The sequence below is a fragment of the Corvus hawaiiensis genome, chromosome 4 (genome assembly GCF_020740725.1).
Source record: "Corvus hawaiiensis isolate bCorHaw1 chromosome 4, bCorHaw1.pri.cur, whole genome shotgun sequence".
NCBI classification, from domain to species: Eukaryota; Metazoa; Chordata; class Aves; order Passeriformes; family Corvidae; genus Corvus; species Corvus hawaiiensis.
The window spans coordinates 64,462,409-64,482,995 of NC_063216.1; the positions used below are offsets into that span (position 1 = coordinate 64,462,409).

Sequence of the window (20,587 nt, forward strand, 5' to 3'; positions counted from 1 at the left end):
TCCTTCTATGAGCAGGAAGATGGCTTTCCAAGGCATCTCCCCTGCCAGGCGAGTACTGAGAGTAATGATGACATCCTGTGTAGCTTTGGAAACTTCCTAGAGCCTGTCCACCAACCAACACCAATCACACACTTCCTGCAAGCATCCAAAACATAGAGTATTGCAAGAAAAAAACACCTGCAACACAGGAAAGCCTTGTATTATGAGAGTAAAGAAACGTGTGTATATACATATTATCTATATATATATACACTTCACAAGAAACGTCTAATGGAGTTTAGCTCGCACTCCAGGACCCATCCAGTTTTTTCCCAAATAGCATCTAGAAGATTCAATCTATTTTCTTAACTTTTTTGGGGTTTTTTGGCAAAGGGCTTCTTTTGGCCCCAAATACTTGTACAAATCCCATTTCTACAAATACATAACTTGCATGACATTTTTAAGGATTGTTAGGTTTAGAATCAGTTCATGACTCTTATTCCTATCGTGTGGCTGGTTAGTATTTGTAACTGGCCAATGCCATTTCTGGTTAGGGGACACATTTTTTCACAAAGCAAAACCAACACGGAATATAGTTGCTTTGTCTACAGACTTTATACTAGGAGTCCTTCCCAAATACTTATCTGACATAAAAAACCTAGGGAGAGGATTTTCAGAAGTTCTTACTGACTTAGCCATGAGAGGTTAAAACCTCACGCCCTGTGCTCAAGAGACTGGCATGGAGATGTCTGAGCAAATAGCAGCTTAGGCTCAAATATGCCTTCCCAAACACCATTTTGCAGCAGGCAAAATCATCTGCATCTACATTTGCTCCTCTTCAGGTACATATTTTGCTCGACAAAGGCTTGCACCAGTAAAACTGGCTTTGTCAAGAAGAGATTGTTCACTTTAAAGAGTTCACTCAACAGGTTCAAGAAGCATCTTCTTCCCCAGTCATGCAGATGATCAGGAGCAGAGACATGACAAATTAGCTTGAGAAAATGGAAGCCACTGAGTAATCCAAACCAGCAGATACAGCAATTTAGCTCCAATTTATACAAAATGGAAGATATAACAGGTGAAGGCAGCTTCAGTGAACTTGTGACATGTTCATCAGGACATGGTCAGTCAGTATCTCTAAATAATCAGGACTGAAATTACAGGGTTATTTTTGTGAGAGGAAGAAAATGGAACAGTGCTGAAGGAGAAAAACCCAGGTAAGGGGAACCAGTGGAAAAGTTCTCAATTCAAAACTGTCAGAGACAGCAAAGGAGGAAAAAAAAGAGCAACTTCTCTTTGGACATAATTAATCTTGAACTTCCAGCTATTCTGTAAGGTTAAAGCCAGCATCAAATTACTAAACAAAGTAAGGATGGAGAGAAATTTCTGCTCTAGGCATGCATATGCTAGTACATCCATTCACATGAGACCACCCTGATATGAAATAAAGGGCACGGGATAAGAAAAGGGATGAAATTAGTCAAATGGGCCAAGGTTTGAGTTTGGTTTCTTGGGAAGGTTTGTATATGTACATGAGGAAAATCAAAGAAAAAAAAGCAAAACATACCATAATGGAGAGTGAAGCATAAGACAGAAGCTATAGAATACACAAATTTGGTATTTAATAAGAGAAGCATAGTGAAAAAGGAAAGCTGAAGGAGATCATTATCCATATGCAACTATATTTCACAGAAATTGGCAAAGATGGAAGGAACTTCAGTAGAGAATGCAAAAGCAGAAATTTTGCCTAATGCACATTTCAGCTAGGTTGTGAAGCTGAGAAAAGTGCCAGCTATTTAAACATAGAGAAAGGTATTTATCTTCCCCTCATCTCTCTCTGCTTCCCAGTCAAATCCAACCTAACCAAGTATGACATCAGTTCAGGCTAAATCTAGTATTAAAGACATGTTCACAACTACATCCTTCAGGGACTGCATTACGCCCACCTAACTTCTAGAGCATCCACAGCCCCGTGAGGACACTGTTGCTGCAAGGGACCGATCCCTTTGCAATATCCCAACCTCTCTAAGACAGTAAATTAACTTCGCACATCTTTAGTATTTCTTACTTACCTTTGAAATAAAAATATTCAAAAGTCTAAGATGAGCCAATAACTAATGTACAAAATAACCTAAGGAGAGCAATTTAGTGAATCCAGGGATTCAATAGAAGAACTTGGACGTAACTCGAAAATTACTTAAAACTAACAGCAAAAAGCCCCTCAGCTTTTCCAAGGTGAATGCTGTATCTGCCCTTTACCTTAATCCAGGACTGCACAAGGCTGCCTTGCTCACGTGCACTTAGCCAGCGTGTATGGGTGACACTGCAAACTGCCTGGAAAGCTTCCTTTATGCAGTAGGAGTTACAGGGAGAGCAGGTGAACAGCTTTTTCAACTCAATTCTATGCTTTTCACGGGCTGCTGAAGTGACCTTGAGACAGCAAGCACTGTTTTCAGGAAGATGGTGTCCCCACACACACACCATGGAGTCTACAGCCAAAACCAGACTTCCAGGCCCCACATTTCCCATCCACAAAGCTTCAAGCAGTTGGGATTGAACCCAGCCTCTGTGAGTACTGCTGCAGGTGCAACTCATCTTATACAAATATTAAACAATAAACGCATTTAAGCAGTACAAGAGGGAAGTTTTCTCTGAACAAGTTAAGTATTGTCAGAACACAGAGAATACCAGTGTAAAACACCGTAATATCACCAGCTGCATTGCTGCCACCATGAGAAAACGAAGTATTGAAATAAGGAGAGCAGCACACATTCCCATGTGGAGGATCCGTTCCAGACTGACCTATTTCAGCCAAGTCAAATACAGAAAGGAGCATTGTAGAGACAAACAAATGGGCCTGGATTAGATGACCAGGCAGCTCACTCCTGGGATGACATTCCTAAGGGCACACAAAGGCCTGAGAATGCTGCGAACGCGAGCGCAGGACAGCGGGACAGCTTCCCTGGAACACAGCGGGATGAGGGAGCGTGGCCATTCCTCCGCAGCAGGGTACAGGTTACACACAGGCACAGCACTGCAGGGAGGGCTGGTGTGACCAGAGAGCTGAGGTGACACAGAGGCTGCAGAACAGCCATTCCTGGTTATGGAATGCTGCTCCACCCACACACCCTGGGGATGGAAAAGGGCTTATCCCTACCTCCAATGCCCACCTGCAGCACAGTAGGGTGGAGCTCTGGCTCACAGGAGCTTGTATGCCTGAAAGTCTTGTGTTGCCCACACCCTCCAGCAGTGGCACCTTAGAAATCACTGCCTGCTTCTTCCTTCCTTAAATTAACTGTGTACTACAAAGTGACTGATGTAATCACAGAAGAGACCTAACCAAAAACGTACATACACCACAATAAAGTAATGGAATTATTTAAAATATATTCAAGTTCCTTGGGCTTCAAAAGCAATGAGACCCACCTGCCTCCCCCCAGCGACGGACCTGTGGCTATGAATCTGCCAAAATGTACTAACTCACTTCATTCCAAGAAATCAGGTGTAGTTTTGATAGGTAAGTAATTAAAGTATGCAAGAAGCATTAGCACAAAGCATTTTTTGGTTTATTTAAATAAAAATTATAATTTATACAAGACTTTTTAAACAAACAAGATTTTCTTAAAAAATGTACAGGGCAAATAATTGCATTATTTCAATTATTCATACAGTATAAGTCTTTTGTCAAACAAAAGTTACACTGATAATGAATTATTTACAATTTCAAAATATAGACTCAAACTTCAGACATAAAAATTTTAACATCCATTATATTTCAATGATTAGTAGAAATTAAACATCTGCCAAAATGTACAGAGTTCAATAAAAACTACCAATGTTTTCAAACAGGTTTAAGTAGCCAAAAAACAGGTACATCCTTTCATATCTTCACAGTTGGGTAAAATCCCTTTTCTCTTGTCTGCAGAACGAGGGTAGAGTTTTGCTGCTGGCATCCTGTGTGATGTTGCTACTAATAAATAGCTTGTTTCATTCAATCTTGCCTAACAAAAGCTACAGTGCACAGAAAGGCATGATTTCATATTTCAGCTTGTTTTGCCTTTTGAATTTAAATGGTCACTGATAAAGAATTAGTCAGTTTTCATCTCCCTTTTTTTATCGTCTTTAAAAGGGACTCCAACTAACCAACAAACTTCTAAAGAAGTTAAATCCAATTATGCGTGAATGATCCAGACATCCACAGACATGAACAGAATTGCAAATATAAACAGCAATCAGACAGACAGAATGACAAAAACATCACTTTCGGCTATTTAGAAGCACTTTACATTAAGTGTTCCGACCCAGCCTGTTTCTGAAGTGCACCAGGCTGTACTGCAAAACTAACTAGGAAGATTGGAATTTAAGGTGAGAGCTTCAGTGTAATTACACAAGTCAAGTATGTATTTACTCATTGCCCATCCCCTCCTGCCCTCCAGACCTGGGAGGGTGCAGCAGGAGAAAAGTGTGAGTAAACACACGAAAGTTACCTTCAGTCTCAAAAGTCACGGACACCACGCGAGCAGTTGTGCAGCAGGGAAACCGGATAACCCAATGTAAAGTGAAATTTGCAAAATATGTACGCAGATGTCTGTCAATTATATTACAACTGTATTAAAAAAACCAAAATAAATCCAGTCTGTTTTCTCTGTACCAGAACCAATGTTGCATTGCAGTTTGCACTAGGTTTACTGCTTTAAGCATCACTAACTTTTAAGTTCACACTGTTAAAGTGTGGATTCATTTCAAACATCAGCACATTAGATTTTATAAGACGTTTCTCATTTCTTTGCTCAGAAAATAAATTTTAAGAACGTATTGTACACATGAGGCATTTCAGTCTGGGAAAAGGATAAAGACATCTTTTCTCCCTCTCCGAAGCCTAGGTATGGTTAATTGTCCTGGCACCATCAGTATAGATCCTATAGCTCCTCCAGGAACCAGAATCTAGGACAACCCTGTACACGAGGGTCAACCAGTGAAGGGTGGGAGGGGGAGGAGGTAATAAGTGCAAGTCAACTGATTCCCTACTGAAACTGCTGTTATGATCAGAGTGAAGGTATAAATTACACTTGAAAAATGATACAAAAATAAGAAAAAGAGCATGCTCTCTGTAAAAAATATAGTTTTCTGTTTCTTCAAAAAAAAAAGGATAACCTTAAAACACACCCAAGGGACCTTTTTCTTAAGACAAAATGAATGAATCTGATCAAGATTTATGTAACATTAAGCCATTTTAATGCCTATTTGTTAGCCACACTTACTATTCAAGGAAGATTCTAGAAAGGAAAGCCAAATTATAATATGTAGCAGTTACAAAAAAGAAATTAACTGATTTTAAAGTAGTTTTGATGAGAAAGATTTAAGATCAAGAATTTTTACTTAAACATATAACCTGAATGTGTAAAGTTATGAAACCATACACTGTCAAGCTACATTCACTTTAAATGGTGGCAAAATCGATTTACCACCAGCTTCACCTATATTTGAAGTTTCCAGGCCCTGAGTTACAGCATACCAAAGGTGGTGTTAGAAATGTACCCATTTTTCAGGTCATGCACAGACATGTTCAAGAGCTACTCTGAAGCGAGAACTTGAAATTGCATTTTAGCCATTACAGTGGTTTCTCCCCTGTTCTTGTTTACATTTCCACCCAGGGCACACTCTCATCAGTGTTTCACTTTACAATACTCAACCAAGTTAAGGTATTCACCAGTACTTCTTCATATCAAATTTATATAAAGTTCTCATATCCCACCTCTTCATGGCCAGACTAAAATAAGGTTTGTACAGTCTGACTGCCACCTTCTTCATTACTCCTGCATTTATTGACACACTTTAATTTAAATCTGTGCTAAGAGTTAAACACCCTTTGGTGTTTGCTACCCCTCTCCCTCCTTCATTTTACCCCTTTCCCTATAAAGAAAGGAAATTACCATTTAAAAAAAAACAGAGGAAAAAAAATCCATGAAATTACGTCCCATTTTTACATAAGAATTTGCATCTCCATTGCTTTTTTTTAGGGCCATTCATACAGCGTCTTACTACTCAACTCTAAAAGACACAGCAAAGGAAAAGACACTCTGGAAGGCTTGGCATAACTCCTACTGTGCTTTCACAAAAATGCAAGTAAAATTCTAAACCTCTCAGATGGGTGCTTTATATAGAGTATAAAAGCTTTCTAATATTAAAGACAAAGGTCAGTATGTGCTTTGCTGCTAGACAGGCCTGAGAGAGTTTAGAGGAGTGCAGCCTTCCTGTTTTACCTGGCAGTTGGGTTTAATTGTTACAAAAGTTTAATTCTGCAAGGGGGAAGACAGAAGCACACCAATGGTCCTCAAATTATGCTTTGAGAGGAATTAGTGCTTTCAGTTGCTATATTATAGCAGGTTTTTTTATTACAAGGTAACTCAAGAGAAGAGCCAAATTTAAAGGTCACATCTGAGTTGAGTTTAATTACTCTCACCTCCCTCAAAACAAAAAGCCTTCAAATCTTTAATGCATTAACATACAAACGCCTTGTACATGCAACATGTACAACAGCTGAGCCCTTCTAGGACAAGTACCTATAGAAATATAATTATATGATGCCTAACATTTTAGGAACAACATTTTGGTGCCCTCTTTTATAAAAAGTATCTGCCTGCCTTCCTTCCTCTTACTTTGGTTAATGAGGAAAGGAAAATACAGTTACAAACTTTCTCCTCCAATTCACTGTACAAGTAATTTAAAACATCTCTATGCAGGAAAAATTGAAGTTAACCAAAACAGTAAAACATCCTTCCGCAATGCAAAAATCAGCAAGAAGTAGTTATTTTAAATGCAGTTGTAAATATGGAAATACTAAGATGCTAATACTTCCTTGGTGTTGCTATCGGTTTTAATAAAGGACCCAATTAAAAACTCCAGGCTGAAGAAGGAGACTTCAGGCTGCTGCTGTCATCATTCTCACATCTCGGGGAAAAACAACTAAGATAAAGGGACAAATGTATCCCTAGTGACATCAGTGGAGATAAAGGGATCAATCTGTTATACAGTCGGGTCTCCAAGCATCTTCCCAGTTTTTAATGTCAGCAAATAAACATTAAAAGTGCTTAATGTGCAAGGCTAATAGTGATGATAGCACTTCCACTGTTTTGTTTCATTTGGTTTTTTTTGTCTTTTTTTTACAAAAACCTTAAAAACAAACATGAAGGCATATATAAAATACACTTGGTTTATGTAACAGATAGAATATAAACCACCAGACAAGAAAAATTATTGCAAAATAGATGAGGATGTTCATTTTTTCCACTACCAAGTCATACAGTAAGAAAGTTTCCTTCAGCTCTTCCAAGATAAGACACTAGCTTTCACTGCTGGATGGTGCAGATGTTATTTTCACGTATTGGTTGAAAATTGTCTCAAAAGCTTCATCTCTGTGTACCATGGCACCAAACACCAAAGGCTAAATGATAGAAAAAAACCACATCATGTCAATACACAAAGAAAAGAATTTCCTCTAGGTATATTTTTGTCAAGTCAATAGGAACAATTTAATTGCACTAGAAATGCATTGATAAAGACAAGATAATCCTTTTCTCTACTAACGCCTTGACTATGTGGCATAGTTTCTAGTGTTTTTCACTTCCTTAAAAACTTCATCTGAGGGTCAGGCCCTCCCACCTCAAAGCCTCCTCCCCAATGGATACTCTCAAGCCAACAGCTTTTTGCTTCAGACTGCACAGCAGAGCAGCCCCCATGCTCCTGATGGAGGATGCTGGGGAAGATCTTTCTGAAGTGTTGGAGTAAAACACTCCAAATGTAGTAGAACAAGTGAATATTGAATTCATTAAAATTCTGAAGACAAACATACTGAATAATAGAGAAGTGAATTTTTTAAAAAAAAAAGAGAAAAAGCCAACCACTGGCATAAGGAGACAAAAAAGTCTTTATGCCACTGCTAACCAGAGGAGGAAAAGAAGGGTAAGAAGTCCAACACAGCAACACAGATGCCACCAGCTACTTACTTTCTGTGTAGATGGTGTCGATACAGCAATACCCATTCCTGATCCCGGGAGAACAGAGAGCACTTTATACTAAAAAAAAACACAAAGACGTAAGATATTTTCTGTACTGAACAACTGCAAGAGGTGCTGCAGAGGTTACACAATTCATCACTGGCATGTCCTGCCAGACACAACTAAGAGATCTCTACTAAAACCAGGATGAAACCAGCTGCCATTCTCAGATCCTGGACTCGGTGGCTACAGCCTCACCTGGACAGCCAGGATCCTTCTCTCCACTTCCTCCCATGGGCTGCAGCAACACTCGACCTGCTGGAACCAGCCCCAGCCCCAAAGTGAGCATCAGTCCCACTCCAGCACACAGGAGCTGACCCAGCCATGGTGCTGGGAACCGCAGGCAGCCGGATGGGGCGGGCAGGGCCCAGCCCAGCTCTGTGTGCAGGAGATGGGCCTGTGTGTGTCACCCACCGCTTCCCCTGCATCCTCTCTTCCTCTCATCCACTCTTCAGAGGAGCAGCAAGCAGACCAGAAAAAACTTCTTTTTCAAAATTAGATAGAAAACAGGGTATCACAGAGTCATAGAACCATTAAGGTTGAAAAAGAGCTCCCACCTTTGACCGAACATCACCATGTGAACTAAACCACAGCACCCAGTGCCACGCACAGTTTGCTTGCTTTTTCTTTTAGAAAGAAAGTCCAAAAAGATAAGTAGGCTGAACTTGGGAGTATTCACAGGGAGAAAGAGACATCCAAGTCAGACCTGGGTTTCCCACCTCCAAATAAAACCAGGCACAGCACATTTTTATGCTTGACTGCATGATCCCTGTCTCATCTTCATTAAAAACACTACACAGATGCAAAAGGAGCTTTATGGCAGTAAAGACCTACTGAACAACAAACCAGCATTACTTGAAGTAAGATGTTTGAAATCCATTAATATGAATTATTAATTCCAGTAGGAATGTTCAATTTGAGCATAAGCTGTCTGCTTTATAGACATGTCACATAAATAGAAGGAATTAATTGAAAATCTGGAGATACTTATGCAGTAGTAGACACCAGGCTGAGGTGTTTCTTTGCTCAACATGATTTAATCTGCGGTACAGAATGCAGGAGAAAGCAGGGGTGTCTGTGTTCAAGATAAGGACAAGTTCAGAAAGAGTAAAAGAAGTGATGTTGAAGGCCATAAAGAGGGATGCAAGGCACCAATAAAGCCTTTAGTAACCACAGGCTGATAAACTTCAACCAAAGGAAGGATGACATTGCCCTTGCTATGCTTCCAATCTTCCACGTCTTGCCTCTGTTACTGGCTGGCTGTTCTAATGACCTACCTTTCTCCACTGACAACAATCCTGCCTCCCTCTGAGGCACCTACTTTTGAGATGATGCATCTATCAATATCCACACCCAGACTGAAATTAGTAATGCACAGTTCCTGCTACCAATAAATCTTCTTAAGGCTTAGGTAGATCTGGTCAACACTGGAGTTAATAAACAACATAACTTTAATTAAAAAAAAAAAAAAAAAAAGCAGGAGTGTAAGGGTTTAGTAAACTAGCTTGTCTTAATGCTCATAGCAAGTTTGAGTGTACTGAGTCCAAAAAAGCAGTTCTGGGAAACATTCATGACCACAGAATTACATTTCACTTATACATATTATCAATGCCATGCTTTTTCAAAATAACAAAGGCACAAATGCAAAACATGAGTAGATGAACAGAAAACCAGTCTTCTCCCCTATTTGCTGCCCAGACATACCTTCTGGATATCTGTTATATCCGACAGCTTTATAACTTTATTTCTTTTTGATGAGCCGGATTTTGAGCTTTCAAAGCACAAGTAACTGAAAACAAGAAAAGAAAATGCTCATTTTGATACAGTGTTCTAAAATAAATCTCTCAAATATTCCTCGTCTTCTCTTCTGAAGTTTGAAATCTCACAGGTTAAAATAACTTCCAAGATAAAAGAAAGAGGTTCAGTTCAGCTATGGCTTCTAATTTAGCGCAAACATTTATAAATTCTAGCAACTGGCTGATGTGTCTGAAAGCCCAGAACATATGGTATGCATACACACACAAAAATTCTTGTATTTATATTACTGAACTGAATGGTTAAACCTGACAAGCATTTTAAAGACACACGAGGGACATATATCCTTAAACAGTTGAAATACCAAATCTCAAAAGGCTTATACATCTTTCACCATCCTAAACGAAGATTAATGAGAAACACTGTGTTAGTTTCATGTTATTGTGCTGCAGACAAAAGCTCAGATTTCTAAACACTGAAGAGTGGCCTCCATCACTAGCTGACATTGCATACAGATGAGCTTTACTTCCTTTCATTACACTCCAAAGGAACTTCAGTGCAAAACCCAAGCACTAATGACCACAGTTATGCAGTCCAGGGAGGCTGGAAGGTAAGGAAGGAAATTTAAAAAAACAACCACTTGCCCATAAAAATTTGAAACCAAGGCTTAATTTTCAGTTTTCTTTTTGTTGCTGTCATTTCAAGGAAGCTATACATTCAGCTTACTTAAAAAATCCCCAAACTAAGAGTATTTGTCAAATTGATCACAACTTTCAAAGTATACTTAGGTTTTAGTATATATATATATGTACAGTTAGCATGCTATCCACATCAAGGACTGCAGCTACCAACAACTGTCTGTACAGAGCTACTCTGCATTCCTATGCAAGCCTTTCCAAGGCAAAATCTCATCTGTTAAGAGTAGCCACACACCAGGGTCACCTCTCCCTCTCCTATGATCCTTTCTTGAGGTTGCAAAGCACCTTGAAATGGCATTTTTGTTTCAAAACATTGTTAAAGGATCCCTTTTAGATTCAAACTCTTTCATGTCTTGAATTTCCCCCCTAAGAAATGCGTGGAGTGCAATGACTCACTTTTCTGTGACATAAAGAACTCCATTCCTGATGTAGTCTGTAGGCATCTTCCGATCCCTGTTAATCAAGCAACAGCGCCAGCCATTTTCACACACTGAAAAAGTCATAACAAGAAATCTTAGCTTAAGAAAAAGAGACAGGCACTACCCCCAACAGTCTCCTTATACAATAGAAAACATTGAATATTATACTTTAGATACCTAAAGCTAAAAGTGCTTAGAAAGAAAAGCCTAAATCAGGTGTTTTAGACATCATAACATCTGTTTTAACACTCATTTTAAAAAAACAAAATAAAAACCACCCACACAATTATTTCCTTTAACTTGACTATTGGATTTGCATAACCACAAAAGGCACACCAGGCTGTGGACTCTTTCAAAGAGCTGCAAGGATATGGAATGAAAGAGACCATCTCCATTCATCCTAATTTAAAGCGAGACTTTGAAATCAAAAGGTTACACCTGTACAATGCACAGAAAAGGAATTCAACTTTAAACTATTCTTGGCTTTTTACAAAATATTCTACTAATGTGACCTTCCTGTGGCACCATACCTGGCAAAGGACGTTCATTCTCTGACAGGTTAAAAACTTCATGGAAATTTCCTCTCTTGGTGGTATGAAAACGACTTGTGTCTTCATCTTTGCTTATTCCAGTTGGAGCACTTGAGCCCACGTAACTCCTTGAGGCTGCTGTTTGAAGCTGCAAAAAAAGAAACACGATTCCAAAATCTGAGCAGCAACATTTAAACTACACTCTCAAAAATAATTTAGCTAACTACTCTTTCTTAAAAAAAAAAAAATCTATAATGCAACAATTTTCATGAACTACTTCCATATATTAACTTTGGACTACTGCTTTATACTGCTGCTACAGCACAAGTCTCTAATATGGTACCTGAACATAACTTTTCAAAGTGCTGCCCTTTGACAGACACCCATTGCTGGGGTGAACTACATGGTGCTAAAGGCACCTATCTTAAAATACCACTTTTCTACAGTAAAGGCTATGCCTCATTAGATACAGCTAAGTCACTGCAAACAGCTCCAACGATGGTAACTAGTGGGACTACTAACAGACAATATAGTATCAGTACTTGGCCTGTCTTCAAGAGATAAACAAAGTATTGCTGCACAAAAGAAGTTTAGAAAGAAAAAAGAGCAATAAAAAAAAGCCACACAGAGCCGCATAAGCTCATTATGAATACAAATGCTGAAAATGAAAGGAAGTTTTCCACACTACGATCCATACCTTTTCATGCCCTGACAGCTAGCAGGAAAAGAAACAAACAACACAAATGTGACAGTGACAAAAGAAAAAGTGAAATCTACTTAACACTATAATACACAGAATAAAACATGAACTGAGTGACACTGCAAGATCTTGCTCACAAACCAAGAGACTACACACAATGAATGCAATTTAAAAAGTTATGATTGGTTAGAGCACACCAGTTCAATTTATTCAGGTTGCATTAGAACCATTGATCTTTCCTATGCTTTGAAGTTGCACTGAATTTTGACAGTGTTGACACATGAAACAGAATCTGAATGGTTGTCAGCATCCTTGGGAGGGAAAAAAGATAGTATGGAGTTCCCGAAAACAAAGTACTTGAGTAAAATCTACTTTTAAACAGAGCTCCTTAACCACTGGAGACTGCCCTGGCAACAAGCCTTGCTTGTGGAAAGATAGCAGGCAGTTTCTTTTGGAAAGCTCGCCTGCATTTTCAATTTCATCTTGGTGGCGCACCACATGATTCCAAAAGCTGGCACAAGCAGCTCTGTTCTTAGCCCTACCACACACATGCAGTTAAACAACTGGCAAACTGACAACATGGAAGCTCAGGACTAAGCTCTTCTTCTGTAAAGGCTCAATGCTGCTGAAGGCCAACCAGCCTTCAGCTGCTTTTTTAGTTGCTTTGCACTAAATTGGCAGCACTCAACACTTTGCAGGATTTACACACTAAGAAAAGAAATCCAAAGCAAATGAAAAAATGTGCACTGCAATTGCTAGCTAGAAACCAGACTGACAAAACAGGCACAGCAGAGGGCATTTGCCATCCACCTTTTTAGGTACCTGTAAGACAATGATACCTCAGGGGGAAAAAAATAAAGTAAGTTGACATGGAAAGCAAATGGCTGATGGTAACTAATATTGCCTCGCTTCTGCAGTGCTGAGTCCCTGGATTCAAGGAAAATAACAGCTTCTCCAACAATCTATGTGCAACTGAAGATGAAAAGAATTTTCTGAAGGCCTTCTTAGATGAGCTACTTGGCTGCACATGCACACAACCAGGTGAAGCACCATGGCCCAAAACAAAAATGGTCAGAGCCAGAGGTCTAATCCTTTTTGCGCTGGAATAAGGACTACTTCTGCTCTCTGCTACACTGCTTTCTACTTACCTGTTATATAAAGAGATTAAAAAAATGGAGTTTAAACTTCAGTACCATGACTCATCTGGCCAAAAATGTGAGTAGCTCTGCCCTTACTTCTAGTCCTGCCTAACACACGCGAATGTTTCCTCTTACCACTCAGGCTTGAAACATCCAATGGTCAATTACTAAGAGAAAAGCATTGCATCCAATTTTGATAAGCCTTAAATCTAACTGGAAGTGATTGGATTTGTAATGCTGGAAGAGCCCTGATTGTCTAAAAACATCACCAACAACCTGAAGTATTCCTTTTCACTTGTTCTGTCATCAGCTTTTGACATGCAACCTTTACCCATCAGATACTGTTGCCAGGACTGTTCTCTAAGGACACAAGGTCAGAGTGCTGGTACAGGCAATTAATATTGCTTTGTGTCTAAGTTTACTGTGTCTTGTACACTGTTTAATGAGAAGAAGTCGAAGCAAAAGCACGCATGCTGCCACTACATGTTTTTCTGCTCTGCCTTTTCTACGAAAAAAATTAAAAACCCTCTTTGGCTTTAAACTTTTAGTACAAAAATCTATTTTTCATAATACGAGGTTTGCAGAAATCTCTCCTGGAGTAATAAAGTTTCTCTAAAATTTCTGAGATCAAGTTAATGTTTTCAAAGACATTTGGAAGCAGGTAATGAAGTCCTGCACATCCCTTCCAGGAAGACAAGCCAAGTCCACCAAGCCAGACCTGGTAGTACAAAAACCCTGTCTCTACTTGCAAAACTGAAGCCATGAAGAAAAGCCCAAAGGAATAACTACTCTCTAAGTTTATGGACTCAAGTTCAGCAATTCAGAATCTTTCCACCTCTAAGGCAGATGAGAAAGACCTAGCAAGAGGATGTCACAACTACCACAGTATGTGAAAGATAACCTGTAAGTGTGAGAAGCACAGAAACTTCTAAGATCATCTTCTGCAAGCAAGAGAAATACAGGCCATGGATGGCTTCATCCAAGTGCTTATTTACCTATCTCATCCCTTGGAAAACAGGAACAGAAGACTCACTTTCTGTAAAAGACTGTCCTTCTTGTCCACTTCCTTCTGAAATACTCAATTATGCTGCAGTTATTTTACCATCCTCTGCTCCACCACCCTCCAAGCCCCAGATTTCCTCTTAACAACTGAGGGTTCATGTGCTTATCCCTTTTGCTCTCCAGTTGTATACCCAGGCTGAATCACTGCTCAGTACTGTGCATTTCAGACAGTACTCAGATACTCCATGAATGCAATCAGATATTGTGCTAAGAGGGATTAAGTGAATGCTAAAATGGCATTAGACTCAAGATTTACTACAACTATTTTAATTTTTAAACCAATAAACATTGACAAATTCAGGGATATGGAGAAGTCTGACTCAGTTACCATGTCAGGCCCTAGAACAATTTACCAAGATGCACAAAACACAATACTTGGTGATTTAACGATGACATTTTAACAAAAAGAAAATGTACTGATGGAGTACGAACATGGTGAAGTCATTTATCACCACTGTGCTAAAAGGTCACCTAATACAAATAACCATAAGACATAATGTCTAAACCTGTAAACTACCTTATTACCTTTGTTAATGACTATCCCATCAGTAAGCTGCATATTATACTCAATCCTTTATCGATTTTTTTAACTAACTGTTCTTCAATTTACCTAAGCATGTGAATTTCCACTGAAAAGGAATGTCTAAGAATAGAGAAAGTAATCCAAAAAGACTACATTCGACAATAAAATCACACAGAATGTATGTTAAAGAAACATTGGTGCTATATTTGTGTGTTCAGCTTCATGATTCACAGTACATCCATACATATATAAACATTTTTGATAACTGATTCCTTTCATACAAGAAACAGAATCTATAGAAGAACTGTGAATCTGGAAAATAATAAAAAAATTGATATTACAATCAACTAACATTGTAAGGATTTAATTAACCTTCTCTTTAATGTGCTCTAGTCACTGGAGAAAAGGAAAAAGGAGAAAGTGATTTGATTTTCAGAGGCTAAGAACGTAGGGACAAAAAGATTCATTACCCTTACCCGTCTTGACACTGTAGCATTGGATCTTTCTTTGAGCTGAGGATCTGTCAGGAGATTTATCCAGATGATATAAGGAGTATCATACTTAGCTCTTAGTCTGGGGCATCGTTTGAAGACAAAATCAATAAGGAAAAACTTGATTCCAGCATAGAGTCCTGAAAAAAAGGTCACTTCAGTTTGAGTGCTGAAGAGGCATTAAGAACATCACTGTTTTGATCATATTTTCAGAAGTTCACAAATGAAACCAAATTCTGTATATTCAGCCACAGTGTTAAACCATTCTCCTGGGTTTACTACTTTGATTCTTCTTCCAACACCAGAAAATTATTTTTCTTTCCTTCCTGTCCCCAGTTCTTTTAAACATTTACATAGCCACTATTATGCAGAAAAACAAATAATTCAAACATATGCTCCTTATTACCAGAAGCATTCTGAAAACATGATATACTACCAAAACAAAAAACACACCAGAGCATTCAACTACGCAGCTCCTGCAAGAATTTTAATGGCAACAGAGGGCTCTCACGTACTACATAAAACTCTATCTTCCAGTCCCAACTCTTATCTTACACAAGTTATTTCCTTGCATTCTGCCAGGTCAAAACGGGCTTAAAATACTCTCTCAAAACTTTACTGAGTGCAATTCAGATCTCCTAAAAGTCAGAGTAAAACAATCACTCCTCACACATCTAAATTCAATTGCCGTGTCAAGCAAACCTACATTTATCTTCAAGCTAACAAAATTTGAAGTTCAGTGTCACTACAAGTAATACTCATTTGATTATATCATTACTTTAAAGAAAAAATGAGAGTTCTTGGTTCACAGTACAGGGCTTCATACATTAGCAAAAAGAGTCTCATGCGGTAGTGAGAACCCTTTGCTCAGTTTCCAGTTGAGACTATTTGTAACAGACCCACAGTAGTCTGTTCATTTGTCCACCCAATCCTCCAAGTTTTACCAGGAGTCCCACTGACTCTTTTGTTTCTTTTCCTACATTGTCATTTTCATGCCTCCTGTGTCATGCCACATATTTCATTTACAAGGATGTATGAGCAAAAAACCCTCAACATATAGGATTTTCCAGAAGCCTTATAGCTGACAGTCTGAAAAGTTCTGCTAACAGCTCATCATAGATTTCTCCTCTTCAAAAAGCAAAAACATTATCCAGTCTTTTTCTATTAAACACTGAGATGGTTTTCAAAATGGTCATGACAAATGATGCCAAGCACAATGAAAATACTCTAAAACACTGCATGATTTATTAGTGCATGTTTTCTCTCTTAAACTCTAAAATTCTCCCTCTAAAGATCATGTAAGTTTTAACCGTAAGTCTAGACTGTAACAGGTTAATCATTTATTGTGTTTACCCAATGCAAGCCCAAGAATCCTGTAGGGCAAAAAGCAGGATGCAATAAAAGCTGCCCATAGAGCAAAGTAGAGCTTCTGTGTTATTTCTGGCTGGACCCACATGAACAAGCTGAAAACAAAAAAGAAGCAAAATTTTATTACCAGTGTTACAGATATTGGTTAATTCTTGTTTTAAAAGGGAACAAAACCTTGTGTCAGATAACTTACTTTTTAAATTTTTCCAGTATGTCTGCCATCTTGCCAAAAAGGTTCTGCATAAGAAGCAAAAGAATTAAAACCAAGTACTGCATTGTTTTGGGGTTTTTTGTCCACATAATGGAAATAAACAGCTTTCTGACTTTGTTGCTAAGCAATTCCCGGAAGTGATTTTTTTTTAAATCAATTTTTAGCCATTTATATACTTCACAACTGAGTAAATACAGAACAGAATAGCAATACTTGATGACTTCCATCTCATTTAACCTTATTCCTGTGATTGATTGTTACAAGTGAAGAAACTATTTGATCCCACTGTCAGGACTGGAAAGCATTGACATTACTGCAAATATTTTAAATTAAGCTGTCAATCTAAGAGTAAAGAGCTTCTGTTAGTAGGTAACAAAATGGAAGGTTCCTTCACACATTTTGGGTGCTGAAATTTCAGTAAGTGGTTACTGAGTTCATCAAAATTGTTATTAGCTTCTTGGAAACACACCATTATCGGGTTTTATAATAAACCCTTGGAAACAGCAGATTTCAAGTAATTCCAACAACTGTTGATGGCAACTGACCCCTGCTCGGGACTAAGGGCCATATTCTCTGACCAATTCTTACTGTCAGAGCACCTGAAAATTTCACCTTCCCAATAAATTTCCAAAGGTGTTCATATAAACATGTGCACCACCCCCAGAAGAAGGAAGGAGCTGAGCATTCACCGTTAGCAAGAGAAGGTTAAACCCCTTTTGACAGCAGCACATCATCAGGTATGGCACAAGGCTCAGCTCAACTGGATGGTGCAGTCACTCAGTTGCTACCTCATCCAACTCATGAAGCTGGGAGAAAACCTTCCTTCAGCCTCGCCAACACCAGCAGATTTCAAGGCTTGGAGGGGGTGGAGTTTTTTAAAACATGCTATTTTAGAGATGCAGTGCAAACTGTTGAATTAACACAGCTAAACAGACAGCAGCCTTCAGCTAAATCTTAAAGGAACGGTGTCTCCTACATCAGTTTTATAACTTGCAGATTTGGGATATGGATCCACACTCCAGGACATTTAACTAAGATTCACCACCCAATCTACATTATCAGAAGCTTATATTCATATATAAGGCAGAAAACCGTGAGATGTTGCTTCTGTTCCCCTCTGGAGCTTGCTCAGACTTGCAGTCAAAGAACCTCAACCAGTTCTCTGAAGCATCATGCCATTTCAGAAGCTCTAGGAATCTCCACTGCTCGTAGGTAAAGTTCCCTTTGCAAGAAAAATATTGCTTCTTTAAGCATTTGTTTTCATGTGCTGCATAACCACCTCCTTTGACCACTTAGACTATGAACCCCATTGTTTCTAAGGAGGCAGCTGGAGAGCAGCACAGTACCTGAGCCTTCTGAGCCACGTCTAGGACGAGCTGAAACTTTTCAGACACGGTCAGGTCCTCTTTTGGGTGCTCCTTAGGCAAGAAAGAGACAATCCATTAATTCCAGCTCAGATAAAACATATTTTACAAAACTCATCAGAACAAGGTGATCCCTCAACATTCTTGGCAATACTTCTCTCACTTTAAATAGTCTCTGTATTTACCATTTTCCTCCCTTGTTTAAGATCTACTTTTTATGTCTTTCATTGCTGGTTATTTTTAGTTTCCAATGCTTTGGGGGGCTCAGGGGAGATGGTATCACTCTCTACAACTATCTGAAAGGAGGCTGTAATGAGGTGGAGGTCAGTCTTTTCTCCCAGGTAACAAGTGAAAGGTCAAGAGGAAATGGCCTCAAACTGTGCCAGGGGAGATGTAGATCAGCTATTTAGAAAAATTTGTTAATGAAAAGGGTTGTCAAGCCTTGAAACAGGCTGTCCAGGGAAATGGAGTCACCACCCCTAGAAGTATTTAAATGACACTTAGATCTGTCACTTAGGGACATGTACCTGGACCCAGCGATGGAGCTGGCAATGCTACACTAACAGTTGGACCTGATGCTCTTAAAGAAAACAGAATGCAAGACTTCTCAAATATCCCACAGGACCTAACTTGTCCCAAGATGATAAGTTAAAATTCATTTCAGAAATGTGTTTTAAGTTTGGAATATTTTAGGGTGAAGCATCTGAACCTAAGAGTGCTGTTAGTAAAGACTTTTAAACTACAAGAGAGAAAAAAAAAAGTAGTGTCTTTACTTGAACCTTGCTCTTCCTTCCTGCCACAACTGCCCACACAGATACAGAGTTTAAAGGTGCAATTTTTTTCTGTAGGTGTACAGGTGAAGCTGATCAAAGACCTACCATCTGTTCAGAAACTTCAGGCACAATGCTCCACTGTATTCTCCAACCCCTAGAAATTATGGAAATAGTTAAAGAGAGCAAGAACTCCATCCACCAACACGGATTATTTGTAAAAGGTTGAAAAGCAGTTTTCTGCAATAAGCACTTATGGTTTAGAAGTAAGTAATATAATCCCCAAATGAATGAAGAACCCACAACATTAACACAAGCACAAGTGGCCAACAACCGCTAGTTTTAAAAATATTAGTTAAGTAGATACTAAACCGAATCACTGCTTGTGTTTTACAACAGAAGTTGATGGTGTGCATGGAGTAAAGGATTAGGAATATTTTTCTCTTATTTTTTCATGTGAACAAAATTACATCAACTTAATCAGAAACCTGTTTGCTACCAGCATTTTCCAGGGAATACAATGTCAAACAGAAAGTATCAATTAAGAAGTCAGAAAATTATTTTACAATATGCACGTTAAGGCATAACGTTTTAAGGTGCATTAAACCCACCCCTCAGACTTAATTTTTAGAAGAGATTGAATCTGCAAATGGAAGATATTTTGAATAAAGTATGTGAAGAGCTATGGAAAAAGGCAAAACTGCCATTTTAGGCCTAGGTGAACATTCTCTGCCGGGAAAAACAGCAGGCTTCAATACTGATGTTCTCCAAGTACTCTAATTGCCACAGAATTTTATATGAGAATTTTAGTGTGCTGAGGGATTTGCCTGAAAGCATGCATCATTGTTTATGATAACCCAAGCCACAGGATACAAAGATAATTCCCAATAATAGTAAAAGATTATAGAAACTGAGCAATGACACTAAGGATATTTGAGTTTGAATTTCACTGTGTTAAATGTAACTCACAATATTAGAAAAGGTAACAGTTTACAACTCAGTGCAAGAATAACAAAACATCTTTCAAGCAAAGCATTACTTAAGAGAGTAAGCTAGTATTTTTGCAAATACCTGGCTATGAGGTAATTTAGGGATAACCTCAAAATTGCTAAAAATAAGAACATAGGAATGGCCCAGCCATGCCATACAGCATTGATGTAAATCTGCAGATTAAGAAGAAAAAACAAACAAACAAAGAGAGATGCGGATTACAAACTGGGGTACAGTGAGTTGCATGAAATACCATTTCCCATTGTGCTGTTGGGCTCAGAATCATGCAATTCATATTAAAAAAATTAATAAATTTTAGCCACTCCACGACTAACAATGGCCCTGCACTCAGGAATGCAAAATCAAAACTAAGAATGAACCAAAACTCCAGAGATGACACTTAAATAGTTCTCAGCTGCCTCAGAGTACTGAGTATTTTCACACTACAATTACTTGAAGGGGTAGGAGGAAAAAAAAAAAAAAAATAGGTAAACCCTCAAGTCTGTGAATCTGCTGCATGGTCAGCAATGG

General features: G+C 38.7%; 1 protein-coding gene across 3 annotated transcripts in view; it reads right to left on the bottom strand.

Moving 5' to 3' along the window:
* Positions 1 to 5,782: 5,782 nt before the first annotated feature.
* The window catches only part of GRAMD4 (GRAM domain containing 4), a 78,112-nt gene continuing 63,307 nt past the window's right edge, over positions 5,783 to 20,587 (bottom strand). For 2 of the 3 annotated variants that reach the window (XM_048300006.1, XM_048300004.1), the window contains 12 exons: positions 20,138 to 20,229; positions 19,175 to 19,223; positions 18,279 to 18,350; positions 16,915 to 16,958; positions 16,707 to 16,816; positions 15,339 to 15,493; positions 12,136 to 12,153; positions 11,439 to 11,586; positions 10,886 to 10,979; positions 9,741 to 9,825; positions 7,986 to 8,054; positions 5,783 to 7,423 (listed from right to left, as the gene is read on the bottom strand). In XM_048300006.1, the coding sequence (XP_048155963.1) occupies positions 7,322 to 7,423; positions 7,986 to 8,054; positions 9,741 to 9,825; positions 10,886 to 10,979; positions 11,439 to 11,586; positions 12,136 to 12,153; positions 15,339 to 15,493; positions 16,707 to 16,816; positions 16,915 to 16,958; positions 18,279 to 18,350; positions 19,175 to 19,223; positions 20,138 to 20,229 (1,038 nt within the window). In that variant the 3' untranslated portion in view covers positions 5,783 to 7,321. The remainder of the gene's footprint in view (positions 7,424 to 7,985; positions 8,055 to 9,740; positions 9,826 to 10,885; positions 10,980 to 11,438; positions 11,587 to 12,135; positions 12,154 to 15,338; positions 15,494 to 16,706; positions 16,817 to 16,914; positions 16,959 to 18,278; positions 18,351 to 19,174; positions 19,224 to 20,137; positions 20,230 to 20,587) is intronic. The other variant, XM_048300005.1, reaches the window with a different exon arrangement.